General features: G+C 39.8%; 1 protein-coding gene across 2 annotated transcripts in view; it reads right to left on the reverse strand.

Annotated features, from left to right (window-relative positions):
* The window catches only part of itgb1a (integrin, beta 1a), a 57,404-nt gene that overhangs the window by 16,060 nt on the left and 25,258 nt on the right, over positions 1 to 16,086 (reverse strand). For both annotated transcript variants that reach the window (XM_081353242.1, XM_081353241.1), the window contains exons 2-6: positions 3,807 to 3,873; positions 3,486 to 3,571; positions 2,321 to 2,540; positions 2,063 to 2,233; positions 1,493 to 1,731 (exon numbers count right to left, since the gene is read on the reverse strand). In XM_081353242.1, coding sequence (XP_081209368.1) covers positions 1,493 to 1,731; positions 2,063 to 2,233; positions 2,321 to 2,540; positions 3,486 to 3,571; positions 3,807 to 3,873 — 783 coding nt within the window. The remainder of the gene's footprint in view (positions 1 to 1,492; positions 1,732 to 2,062; positions 2,234 to 2,320; positions 2,541 to 3,485; positions 3,572 to 3,806; positions 3,874 to 16,086) is intronic.

Below are 16,086 nucleotides of genomic sequence, written 5' to 3' on the forward strand. Positions count from 1 at the left end.
GATGCACTTTTATGATAATAGATGCACTTTTATGATGGACAGATGCACTTTTATCATGGATAGATGCACTTTTATGATGATAGATGCACTTTTATCATGGATAGATGCACTTTTATCATGGATAGATGCACTTTTATGATAATAGATGCACTTTTATGATGATAGATGCACTTTTATGATGATAGGTGCACTTTTATGATGATAGGTGCACTTTTATCATGGACAGATGCACTTTTATCATGGATAAATGCACTTTTATGATGATAGATGCACTTTTATCATGGATATATGCACTTTATGGACTTCAAAACTGCCATTCACTGCCATTATAAATCTTGAAAGAGCCAGGAAATTTTTTAATATAACTCCTATAACTGTATTCGTCTGAAAGAAGAGTCATATACACCTAGGATGACTTGAGGGTGAGTTGTCATTGAGTTAGTGTCATTGAGTTGTTGTGAGTTAGTCATTGGCTAATTTTCATTTTTGGATGAACTATGCCTTTAACAGCCATGTCCCAATCACACAATTATAATGATGTTCTCATTATAATTTTATGTAGCTTATATATCAGACTTGCATGTTGCACTTAACGGTATTTTCCTTTTTGAAGTGATTCCAATCATATTTCAAGCAATTCAAAAACATCATGGTGAACAGTGCAGATCTGAAGCGTCTCAAACGAAAGAAATTAGAGATCGTCCCATAATCGGTTTTACCGATATTTTTACCGATAAGTAAGCATTTTTTCATAAGTGGGTTTCGCTTTTGTAATATCATATTCACATCGTATTTAACATAACAGCCATTAATGCACAAATGAGATATGTTACATAAATGCTTGATATGTAGTTTAAATTTTATGCTAAAAAACAGAGACGAACTCACAGTCACGTAATCCATCAAGTCCTGTCCAAATAAAGACGCAAGTTTACATTAATTAAATAAAACAGCCTTGAATGAGCACATGTCGGAAATAAAAGCGCTGAATTTGATTTTCTCTAGGGTTGCAAAATTTCCAGAAATTTTGGAAACTTTACAGGATTATTTGGAAACTTTCGGAAACTTTTCAGGATTATTTGGAAATTTTCAGTTTTTGATATTCACTTTTAGAAAGTTTCTGGAAATTTACCAGAAATATTCAGCCCCTTTGCAACCCTAATTTTCTCTCTGTGTGTGGGTTAAATAAGTACAGTGCTGTTGTTATAATTGTCAAAAACAGGAATAAAACAATAAATATCGGTTCTGCATATCGGTTATCAGGCACATAAACATGTAAATGATCTATATCGGCATTGATTATAAAAAAATCACTATCGGTCGATCTCTAAAGAAAATAATCCACTATTTATTGTCTTTAATATATCTGCCAAATTTCAACATTAAAAATGAACCGACACGATACCGATATGGTGGCCGATATATCGTGCATCTCTATTTTATCAATAACGTAAAAACAGAGCAAACCCTCCTCCAGTTGTTTAATACTCACTCCACAGACGGCAACCTGCATGATCGCATCAAACCCTCCCTCGGGAGAGTCGAGGTTTCCAGATATCTGCTGTTTCCCCACCAGAATGTTGAACTGCTCGCCGTTGCTGGTGAGTTTCAGCACGTTCTTGTAGCTGAAGGGACTGGTGCAGTTCTGGTCCCCAGTGCACGGGTTCAGGAGCTTGGCTGGAGTCGTGCTGATGTACGGCATCACCGTCTTCTCCACGAAAGAGCCGAAACCTGTCCGGAACGAGGTTATTTTAGTAAACGAAAACTGAAACTAAGATTTTTGGTCAAAAAACATTTTCGTAAACTGAAGAAATTTCAACATAAATGAAAAACGAAACAAAACTAACAACAGTTACTGAAAAACGTTTTCGTAATTAATAAGCTCTCATCCTGTTCTGGAAAATCATGTTTTTCCATTGCACTGCGCTACTTTATTTTTCAATGTATGACCGTTATTACGTCAGGCTTTACAGGGTTAACACTGGTATCTGATAGAACCAAGGTTTTAAAGCCAAACTACCAGAGAGTTTAGTTTTGCCACATGATCTTATAAGACTCTCACCTATCCTGAAATCTGAGGTGATCTTGGACATTTCCTTCATCAAACTAGTCCCGAGATTCTTGACGTTCTCCAAGTCGTCCTTCATGGAGTAGGACAGGTCCATCAGGTAGTACAGGTCTATGGGATAGTCTTCAGCCCTCTTGAACTTCAGCTTGATATTTTGAGGTTCCCCTACAGAAATAACTAAATGTGTTAGTATGTGTTCCCACAATCACTTGCCAGATCAACAAAACCAAACGATTGTAAGTGATCAGGCACCAGATCTGAGTTTGAGGCTGAGTTTCTGAGGCTGGATCTGAGTAATGTCCTCGGGTCGGAGTTTCTCCGCTCCTTTCCTGCGGTGGGTCACTGCTTTGTTCTTCAGGATATTTTGGCTGCCGTGAGGGTTTTCGATCTTGGTTTTCGAACAGCCTCTTTTCTTGAGCGACTCCAGTTCATCGCAGCGCGCCGATGTCGGCTCTCCCTGTTTCAGAAACTCCTGTTGCGTGACGAGAACATATTCAGGCTGTTATATGTGATTGTGTTAAGCATGTCAGATTATTTATATTTGTTCAAAAGTTTGGGGTTGGTATGATTTTTTAATGTGTTTGAAAGAAGTCTTCTGCTCACCAAGGCTGCATTTATTTGATTAAAAAATACAGCTAGATTTGATTCTCAAGAAACATTTATGATTGTCATCAATGTTGAAAACAGCTTCATATTTTTGTGGAAACTGTCATGCATTTTTTTTTTCAGGATTCTTTGATGAATAGAAAATAAAATGTATTATGTAAACGTATTTCCTGCCATTTTTTGATCAATTAAATGCATCTTTGCTGAATAAACATATTAATTTCTTAAAAGAAAATAAAACCTTTTTAATGCTAGCGTACGTTTCTCATACAAAACATGAAAGTACTACTAAAATTAAAAAATCATATAATAAATAAAACATTTTAGAAAAGAAAATTGATCTTAAAGTTAATTAAATGTGTTATAACACCCTGATATAGTAAAACTCAGCAACGAAATACATGTAATTATTGAATAATAAGACAGTAGTAATGATATCACCACTGTCCCCTGGTGCCTGTTTGTGTATTTAATCCATAATCCATAATATTTTGTTATTATCACTGATGCCTGAAACTCCTTATAAGGGCTCATATATGCACAAACTCAAGCATCACCACGATCTTTCCATGAGGAACGAGATTTCCTAGCATGAATGGAATGACAGCACTTATCCGCCATTACTGTTCCTGGCAAATCTGCCATAACTATTAATATCAAATGACTAAGTTTGAGTCACTTTGTTTGGCATCATATCTCTCTGTGATTATGAGTGTAATGCTGCACAAATAGTATATTGTGGCAATAAATGTGTGTGTTTTAGCAATGCAGAGTTAGAGTAAAGAATGCGTGGCATTGTAACGCTACTCACGGGATCAGTGCACCATCCACATTTAGCCCCCACTTGTATGCACTCGCCACAGGATAAAGCGTTGGCTTTGATGCACTCGTTGCCCTCTGCAGAACACAAGAGACAGAGCGTTTTAAATCTGACCAGTCGATTCATTCACTTGCAGTAACTGGAGCCAGAGACGACTACTGTTTTCCATTAAGGATAGCGCTCCGACCTCAGAGTAATGACAGCACTATTTAACTGTCCAACGAGAGCCTCAAAACAAACCCAGCGCTTATTAATTCTGATGGAGTTACAGTACAGCGTTTCAAGCTTCGCTGATCTGAAAGTTCACATTACCTTGCTGTGCGTGGCCGCAACAAATGATCCCTAATAATGTTGATATGAAAAGTATCTTCAGGTCCATCTAGAACAAAAAGACAAAAAAACATAAGCGGTGGATTCACTTTCAAAACAAGCACAGTTTATTCTGGGAAACAATGAATGTGGCAACATCTAAGCTGTTTATTTTAATATATTATATCAATTATAATACATAAATATAGGTTACACTTTATTTAAAGCTGTAATTGTATAATATAAACTGAATAATATTAAGCAACTACATGTACTTACTATAGGGTTAGGGTAGGATTAGGGTTTGATTGAGGGTTATTGCATGTAATTATGCATCATTTACTGTTATTACTATGGTAAGTACATGTAACAAATGTAACAAGGTCAACGTAAAATAAAGTGTTACCTAAATATATTATTTAATAGGACTGAATGAAACCATCATCATTGGGCTATGACAATAAAAATCATACTTTAAGGGTTAGAAAATAGATCCTTATGGTATCAATGACAGTTTTAGTGACCAGGATCTTTAAAATAAGTACATAAATAACACACTGTATATGACTATGATAATCAATGCCATGTTATATATCAAGGGACACTGGAAAGAGTAAAAAAGTGCAATTTTAACTATTAAAAATAAAGGTTCCAGAGGGGGTTTTAACTATAGACGAACCATTTTTGCTTCCCCAATGAACTATTCAGTGATCAGATCTTTACAGAACCATTTTCAAAGTGTGAAATTTTAGTAATTGAAAGAAACTCTTTTAATACACTCTTTAAAAATAAAGGTTATTTTAAACAGGAACTGCAACTGAGGTAAAAATATCCGTATCCCGGTTCTCTTTGGATAAGGGATTAAGAAATGAGTTAATGAATAAAGCTTCTTTATTGTCATCTATGGTTCCATGAAGAACATTAAACACGCATAACTCTTAAAAATGAAGGGGTTTTCACAGCAATGGCACTGTTTCTGTCCGGGGAAAGAGCCACTAGGAAACGCTTCAACCGGTGAATTATGGTTATGAGTGGCGGTTTTTAAGTTAGCCCTGCAGCGGTTCCTCTTTCAGGAGCTGAGAATAGAGGAAGGTTAATGACCTCCTGTGAATTTAAGGTCATCACTGAAAATATGAGCAATAAAACATCTTTTCAGCATTTCAAAGTCAGATCAAGTAGATACACTCTTAAAAATCAGTTCTTTATTGGTATTTATCGTTCCATAAAGAACCTTTAACAGAGAGCCTTTCAGTTCAACACAAGGTTCTTTACACTCTTCAAAATAAAGGGGGTTTTCACAGCGATGCCATAGAAGAACCAGTTTTGGTTTCCCAAAGAATCTTTCAGTGATCAGCTCTTAAAAGTGTGAAGAACATTTAAGTAATCTAAAGAACCCACTATACACTATTAAAAATAAAAGTTGTTGACTGGCATCAGTGGTTTCATGAAGAAACTTTAACATCAATGGAGACTTTTCAGTGGACAAAGGTTCTTTATAGTGGAAAAAGTTCATTAGATTAAAAAAGAGATTATTTTAAGAGCTGATCACTGAGAAGTTCTTTGGGGAACCAAAACTGGTTCTTCTATGGCATTGCTGTGGAAACCCCCTTTATTTTGAAGAGTGTAAAGAACCTTGTGTTGAACTGAAAGGCTCTCTGTTAAAGGTTCTTTATGGAACGATAAATGCCAGTAAAGTACCGATTTTTAAGAGTGTATCTACTTGATCTGACTTTGAAATGCTGAAAAGATGTTTTATTGCTCATATTTTCAGTGATGACCTTAAATACACGGGGGTTCATTAACCTTCATCTATTCTCAGCTCCTGAAAGAGGAACCGCTGCAGGGCCTGCCGACTCCCTTCGGCAAAGGGTGTTACTCGAGTGGACAAACAATATCCTCAGGAAAAATCCTCGGTAACACTTTATTTTACAGTGTCCTTGTTACATATGTTACATGTACTTACCATAGTAATAACAGTAAATTAGGCATTATTACATGCAACTAACCCTCAACCAAACCCTAATCCTACCCTAACCCTATAGTAAGTGCATGTAGTTCATTAATATTACTCAGTACTTAAATGTATAATTACACTGTAACAATGACACCTTAAAATAAAGTGTAACCAAATCTAATATAATGTGTAATAGCTGTAGAGTAACAAAACAAATATTACTTTTTATCCAAAGTTCATGGCACAACACAATGGGATTGTATTATATATATATATACTGTAAATATGGTTAATAAAAATGGTTAATTACATTCTTGAAATGTGTACGTCATTGCATTACATACACAACAATCTAATAAGTATAGAAAGTCCTAAAATTTGAATTTTTTGCCAGTTTTTTCACATTTTAAATCCTTATCCATCATCCACCCATATATATATATATATATATATATATATATATATATATATATATATATATATATATATATCCAGTTTATTTCCAGTAACACTGGCTCACATCGATCTGTCATTAGATCAGAGCACTTCTGCTGGCTGAAAGCTGTGTGTCCTGCAGGTAAAGCATTATTGATCAGTGTGTCCCATGAGACTTTGTGTTGCATCTGGTTAATAAATGATCCTCTGTTTGGCTCCACGTGTCAGTCAGGGGCTGAAAAAAGTGCGTTGCATGCGCTGATGTCTTCAGTAATCAGTGAAATCTTAATAGTACAGTAGTGCTAAAATAAGTTTCCTAAATTTGAAGTCAGAGGGTTTGACAAATGCTGTTTTCTTTCCTGTTTCCTGACATATATCTCCAAACAAAACAGAATTATTACTGAAAAACTTCCTGGAGCGGGACATACCAACATTGTGAAAAACAAGTACTTTTGCATACTTTTAAAATTAGTAGTTATTACAGAAAGAATACGCTTAAGCATGAACCGAATACAATGTTTTTGAACACTTAATTGCAATTAAATAAAAATGGATTATAGTTTAAATTTATATTAAGTGCAGCTTTAGAGTGTTTTTGACCCATGCACTTGAGTAGGACTTAAGTATACATCTTTATCTCATTTCATAATTACTTCTATATCTTTGAAATATGATTAAAGTGTACTGCCGACAGTACTGACAAACATTTATGGTAAGCTAAAATATAAAGTAATTTCCACTGAAACTGAAAAGATCAAATATAATGATTTAAAATGTACATCAAACGTTTAATCACAAAGTGCACTGTTTAAAAGTGTCCTTAAGTGCGTTAAGCAGTCATGAAAGTGTCTCTTTAAGTACAATTAAGTGGCCTTTTATTTCATTTTTATGATTATATTATCTGCAAGTACAGTATCTTTTTAAGATTTGAAGTACATTACAAGTGCACACTGAAGACTTTTTTTTCACAAAGGAAAGTCTCATCTCTTTTTATTTAGCTATAGCCAGTATTATCTAGTTTACAGCAGTCGTGACAGCTTGTTTTACAGTTCAATCGTTTGGTCAGGTTTTAGAAGTATCCTACACTGTAAAAAAGCTGCTTCCTTCAATTTTTAAGTTCAGTCAACTTGGATGTTTAAGTCATATCAACTTAAATAACATTAAACTGCCATTAAAAAAATGTAAAAACATAAAAAAAAGTTCAAATTGCTTAACTAATTTTGATGAGTTAAAGCAATGTAAAAACATGTTGTCATAACTTATTGATCATGTAATTTTTTACAGTGTAGCATATAAACGCCCTCAATAAGCTTCATGAGTTCTTTAATAAATGGCCAAATGACTTACACAATAGTTTAACATACACAGAATAACAAAAGCGTAATGATTTGAAAGACGTTCTGGCTGCCACCACAATCTGCAAATAGTATATCATTATCCAAAAGTGTTGACATAGTCTTAACATGATACTGGTTTGATGTAAGAAACGCCTGATGCAAGTGATCTTCCTCTAAATTACACACACGTCAATGATAGTCCTACAGAAATCACACACATAACCAGTGCTGTTACAGCTACTGGAAACAGAAACAGAGTCCAGGCTGAAGCTGGAAAAGTCTTTTACTTCCCTGCTGAATGTGATACATGTGGTTTCCATTAAACTCAATGGGCAGAGATGATGAGGCTCAGAAGAACTCCAGCCTTTAAACGCTGAAGTGAGACACCAATACACAAAGACACCGATACACAGAGACACCGATACACAGAGACACTGAGACACTGAAACACTGAGACACCGATACACAGAGACACTGAGACACTGAAACACTGAGACACTGAGACACTGAAACACTGAGACACTGAAACACCGATACATGAGACACTGAAACACTGAGACAATGAAACACCGAAACATGAGACACTGAGACACTGAAACACTGAGACACTGAGACACTGAGACACTGAAACACTGAGACACTGAGACACTGAGACACTGAAACACTGAGACACTGAGACACTGAAACACTGAGACACTGAGACACTGATACACTGAGACACTGAGACACTGAGACACTGAAACACTGAGACACTGAAACACTGAGACACTGAGACACTGAGACACTGAAACACTGAGACACTGAGACACTGATACACTGAGACACTGAGACACTGAGACACTGAGACACTGAGACACTGATGACACTGAGACACTGAGACACTGAGACACTGAGACACTGAGACACTGAGACACTGAAACACTGAAACACTGAGACACTGAGACACTGAGACACTGAGACACTGAGACACTGAAACACTGAGACACTGAGACACTGAGACACTGAGACACTGAAACACTGAGACACTGAGACAATGAAACACTGAGACACTGAAACACTGATACACTGAAACACTGATACACTGAGACACTGAGACACTGAAACACTGAGACACTGAAACACTGAAACACTGAGACACTGAGACACTGAAACACCGATACATGAGACACTGAGACACTGAAACACTGAAACACTGAGACACTGAAACACCGATACATGAGACACTGAGACACTGAGACACTGAAACACTGAGACACTGAGACACTGAAACACTGATACACTGAAACACTGAGACACTGAAACACCGATACATGAGACACTGAAACACTGAGACACTGAAACACTGAGACACTGAAACACTGAGACACTGAAACACTGAGACACTGAAACACTGAGACACTGAAACACTGAGACACTGAGACACTGAGACACTGAGACACTGAAACACTGAGACACTGAAACACTGAGACACTGAGACACTGAGACACTGAAACACTGAGACACTGAGACACTGAGACACTGAGACACTGAGACACTGAAACACTGAGACACTGAGACACTGAGACACTGAAACACTGAGACACTGAAACACTGAGACACTGAGACACTGAAACACTGATACACTGAAACACTGATACACTGAGACACTGAGACACTGAAACACTGAGACACTGAGACACTGAAACACTGAGACACTGAAACACTGAGACACTGAGACACTGAAACACTGATACACTGAAACACTGAGACACTGAAACACCGATACATGAGACACTGAGACACTGAAACACAGATACATGAGACACTGAAACACTGAGACACTGAAACACTGAGACACTGAGACACTGAAACACTGATGACACTGAAACACTGAGACACTGAAACACTGAGACACTGAGACACTGAAACACTGAGACACTGAGACACTGAGACACTGAAACACCGATACATGAGACACTGAAACACTGAGACACTGAAACACTGAGACACTGAGACACTGAAACACTGAGACACTGAGACACTGAGACACTGAGACACTGAGACACTGAGACACTGAAACACTGAGACACTGAGACACTGAAACACTGAAACACTGAAACACCGATACATGAGACACTGAAACACTGAGACACTGAAACACTGAGACACTGAGACACTGAAACACTGATGACACTGAAACACTGAGACACTGAAACACTGAGACACTGAGACACTGAAACACTGAGACACTGAGACACTGAGACACTGAGACACTGAGACACTGAAACACTGAGACACTGAGACACTGAGACACTGAGACACTGAGACACTGAAACACTGAGACACTGAGACACTGAGACACTGAGACACTGAAACACTGAGACACTGAGACAATGAAACACTGAGACACTGAAACACTGATACACTGAAACACTGATACACTGAGACACTGAGACACTGAAACACTGAGACACTGAAACACTGAAACACTGAGACACTGAGACACTGAAACACCGATACATGAGACACTGAGACACTGAAACACTGAAACACTGAGACACTGAAACACCGATACATGAGACACTGAGACACTGAGACACTGAAACACTGAGACACTGAGACACTGAAACACTGATACACTGAAACACTGAGACACTGAAACACCGATACATGAGACACTGAAACACTGAGACACTGAAACACTGAGACACTGAAACACTGAGACACTGAAACACTGAGACACTGAAACACTGAGACACTGAAACACTGAGACACTGAGACACTGAGACACTGAGACACTGAAACACTGAGACACTGAAACACTGAGACACTGAGACACTGAAACACTGATACACTGAAACACTGATACACTGAGACACTGAGACACTGAAACACTGAGACACTGAGACACTGAAACACTGAGACACTGAAACACTGAGACACTGAGACACTGAAACACTGATACACTGAAACACTGAGACACTGAAACACCGATACATGAGACACTGAGACACTGAAACACAGATACATGAGACACTGAAACACTGAGACACTGAAACACTGAGACACTGAGACACTGAAACACTGATGACACTGAAACACTGAGACACTGAAACACTGAGACACTGAGACACTGAAACACTGAGACACTGAGACACTGAGACACTGAAACACCGATACATGAGACACTGAAACACTGAGACACTGAAACACTGAGACACTGAGACACTGAAACACTGAGACACTGAGACACTGAGACACTGAGACACTGAGACACTGAAACACTGAGAAACTGAGACACTGAAACACTGAAACACCGATACATGAGACACTGAAACACTGAGACACTGAAACACTGAGACACTGAGACACTGAAACACTGATGACACTGAAACACTGAGACACTGAAACACTGAGACACTGAGACACTGAAACACTGAGACACTGAAACACTGAGACACTGAAACACCGAAACATGAGACACTGAAACACTGAGACACTGAAACACTGAGACACTGAAACACTGAGACACTGAAACACTGAAACACTGAAACACTGAAACACTGAGACACTGAGACACTGAAACACTGAGACACTGAAACACCGATACATGAGACACTGAAACACTGAGACACTGAAACACTGAGACACTGAAACACTGAGACACTGAAACACTGAGACACTGAAACACTGATGACACTGAAACACTGAGACACTGAAACACTGATGACACTGAGACACTGAAACACTGAGACACTGAAACACTGATGACACTGAAACACTGAGACACTGAGACACTGAAACACTGATGACACTGAAACACTGAGACACTGAAACACTGAAACACTGATGACACTGAAACACTGAGACACTGAAACACTGATGACACTGAGACACTGAAACACTGAGACACTGAGACACTGATGACACTGAAACACTGAGACACTGAAACACTGAGACACTGAAACACTGAGACACTGAGACACTGAAACACTGAGACACTGAAACACTGAAACACTGAGACACTGAGACACTGAAACACTGAGACACTGAGACACTGAGACACTGAAACACTGAGACACTGAGACACTGAAACACTGAGACACTGAAACACTGAGACACTGAGACACTGAAACACTGAGACACTGAAACACTGAGACACTGAAACACCGAAACATGAGACACTGAAACACTGATACACTGAAACACTGAGACACTGAGACACTGAGACACTGAAACACCGAAACATGAGACACTGAAACACTGAGACACTGAAACACTGATACATGAGACACTGAAACACTGAGACACTGAAACACTGAGACACTGAAACACCGAAACATGAGACACTGAAACACTGAGACACTGAAACACTGAGACACTGAGACACTGAGACACTGAAACACCGAAACATGAGACACTGAAACACTGAGACACTGAAACACTGAGACACTGAGACACTGAGACACTGAAACACCGAAACATGAGACACTGAAACACTGAAACACTGAAACACTGAGACACTGAAACACCGATACATGAGACACTGAGACACTGAGACACTGAGACACTGAAACACTGAGACACTGATACACTGAGACACTGAAACACCGAAACACTGAGACACTGAGACACTGAGACACTGAAACACTGAGACACTGATACACTGAGACACTGAAACACCGAAACACTGAGACACTGAGACACTGAGACACTGAAACACTGAGACACTGAGACACTGAAACACTGATACACTGAAACACTGAGACACTGAAACACCGAAACACTGAGACACTGAAACACCGAAACATGAGACACTGAAACACTGAGACACTGAAACACTGAGACACTGAAACACCGATACATGAGACACTGAAACACTGAGACACTGAAACACCGAAACATGAGACACTGAAACACTGAGACACTGAAACACTGAGACACTGAAACACCGATACATGAGACACTGAAACACTGAGACACTGAAACACTGAGACACTGAAACACTGAGAAACTGAGACACTGAAACACTGAAACACCGATACATGAGACACTGAAACACTGAGACACTGAAACACCGAAACATGAGACACTGAAACACTGAGACACTGAAACACTGAGACACTGAAACACCGATACATGAGACACTGAAACACTGAGACACTGAAACACTGAGACACTGAAACACTGAGACACTGAAACACTGAGACACTGAGACACTGAGACACTGAAACACTGAGACACTGAAACACTGATACACTGAGACACTGAAACACTGAGACACTGAAACACTGAGACACTGAAACACTGAAACACTGAAACACTGAGACACTGAGACACTGAAACACTGAGACACTGAAACACTGAGACACTGAAACACTGAAACACTGAGACACTGAGACACTGAGACACTGAGACACTGAAACACCGAAACATGAGACACTGAAACACTGAGACACTGAACCACTGAAACACCGATACATGAGACACTGAAACACTGAGACACTGAAACACCGAAACATGAGACACTGAAACACTGAGACACTGAAACACTGAGACACTGAAACACCGAAACATGAGACACTGAAACACTGAGACACTGAGACACTGAGACACTGAAACACTGAGACACTGAAACACCGAAACATGAGACACTGAAACACTGAGACACTGAAACACTGAAACACTGAAACACTGAAACACTGAGACACTGAGACACTGAAACACTGAGACACTGAAACACCGATACATGAGACACTGAAACACTGAGACACTGAAACACTGAGACACTGAAACACTGAGACACTGAAACACTGATGACACTGAAACACTGAGACACTGAAACACTGATGACACTGAGACACTGAAACACTGAGACACTGAAACACTGATGACACTGAAACACTGAGACACTGAGACACTGAAACACTGATGACACTGAAACACTGAGACACTGAAACACTGAAACACTGATGACACTGAAACACTGAGACACTGAAACACTGATGACACTGATACACTGAGACACTGAAACACTGAGACACTGAAACACTGAGACACTGAAACACTGAGACACTGAAACACTGAGACACTGAGACACTGATGACACTGAAACACTGAGACACTGAAACACTGAGACACTGAAACACTGAGACACTGAGACACTGAAACACTGAGACACTGAAACACTGAAACACTGAGACACTGAGACACTGAAACACTGAGACACTGAGACACTGAGACACTGAAACACTGAGACACTGAGACACTGAAACACTGAGACACTGAAACACTGAGACACTGAGACACTGAAACACTGAGACACTGAAACACTGAGACACTGAAACACCGAAACATGAGACACTGAAACACTGATACACTGAAACACTGAGACACTGAGACACTGAGACACTGAAACACCGAAACATGAGACACTGAAACACTGAGACACTGAAACACTGATACATGAGACACTGAAACACTGAGACACTGAAACACTGAGACACTGAAACACCGAAACATGAGACACTGAAACACTGAGACACTGAAACACTGAGACACTGAGACACTGAGACACTGAAACACCGAAACATGAGACACTGAAACACTGAAACACTGAAACACTGAGACACTGAAACACCGATACATGAGACACTGAGACACTGAGACACTGAGACACTGAAACACTGAGACACTGATACACTGAGACACTGAAACACCGAAACACTGAAACACTGAGACACTGAAACACTGAGACACTGAAACACCGAAACATGAGACACTGAAACACTGATACACTGAAACACTGAGACACTGAGACACTGAGACACTGAAACACCGAAACATGAGACACTGAAACACTGAGACACTGAAACACTGATACATGAGACACTGAAACACTGAGACACTGAAACACTGAGACACTGAAACACTGAAACACTGAGACACTGAAACACTGAGACACTGAGACACTGAGACACTGAAACACCGAAACATGAGACACTGAAACACTGAAACACTGAAACACTGAGACACTGAAACACCGATACATGAGACACTGAGACACTGAGACACTGAGACACTGAGACACTGAAACACTGAGACACTGAAACACTGAGACACTGAGACACTGAAACACTGAGACACTGATACACTGAGACACTGAAACACCGAAACACTGAGACACTGAGACACTGAGACACTGAAACACTGAGACACTGAGACACTGAAACACTGATACACTGAAACACTGAGACACTGAAACACCGAAACACTGAGACACTGAAACACCGAAACATGAGACACTGAAACACTGAGACACTGAAACACTGAGACACTGAAACACCGATACATGAGACACTGAAACACTGAGACACTGAAACACCGAAACATGAGACACTGAAACACTGAGACACTGAAACACTGAGACACTGAAACACCGATACATGAGACACTGAAACACTGAGACACTGAAACACTGAGACACTGAAACACTGAGACACTGAAACACTGAGACACTGAGACACTGAGACACTGAAACACTGAGACACTGAAACACTGATACACTGAGACACTGAAACACTGAGACACTGAAACACTGAGACACTGAAACACTGAAACACTGAAACACTGAGACACTGAGACACTGAAACACTGAGACACTGAAACACTGAGACACTGAAACACTGAAACACTGAGACACTGAGACACTGAGACACTGAGACACTGAAACACCGAAACATGAGACACTGAAACACTGAGACACTGAACCACTGAAACACCGATACATGAGACACTGAAACACTGAGACACTGAAACACCGAAACATGAGACACTGAAACACTGAGACACTGAAACACTGAGACACTGAAACACCGAAACATGAGACACTGAAACACTGAGACACTGAGACACTGAGACACTGAAACACTGAGACACTGAAACACTGAGACACTGAGACACTGAGACACTGAAACAGCGAAACATGAAACACTGAAACACTGAAACACTGAGACACTGAAACACTGAGACACTGAAACACCGATACATGAGACACTGAGACACTGAGACACTGAAACACTGAGACACTGAAACACTGAAACACTGAGACACTGAAACACTGAGACACTGAGACACTGAGACACTGAGACACTGAAACACTGAGACACTGAGACACTGAAACACTGAGACACTGAAACACTGAGACACTGAGACACTGAGACACTGAGACACTGAAACACTGAGACACTGAGACACTGAAACACGGAGACACTGAGACACTGAGACACTGAGACACTGAGACACTGAAACACTGAGACACTGAGACACTGAGACACTGAGACACTGAGACACTGAGACACTGAAACACTGAGACACTGAGACACTGAGACACTGAAACACCGAGACACTGAGACACTGAGACACTGAGACACTGAAACACTGAGACACTGAGACACTGAAACACGGAGACACTGAGACACTGAGACACTGAGACACTGAAACACCGAGACACTGAGACACTGAGACACTGAAACACTGAGACACTGAAACACTGAGACACTGAGACACTGAAACACGG

This window comes from Scardinius erythrophthalmus (genome assembly GCF_964197995.2).
Source record: "Scardinius erythrophthalmus genome assembly, chromosome: 22".
Classification (NCBI taxonomy): Eukaryota; Metazoa; Chordata; class Actinopteri; order Cypriniformes; family Leuciscidae; genus Scardinius; species Scardinius erythrophthalmus.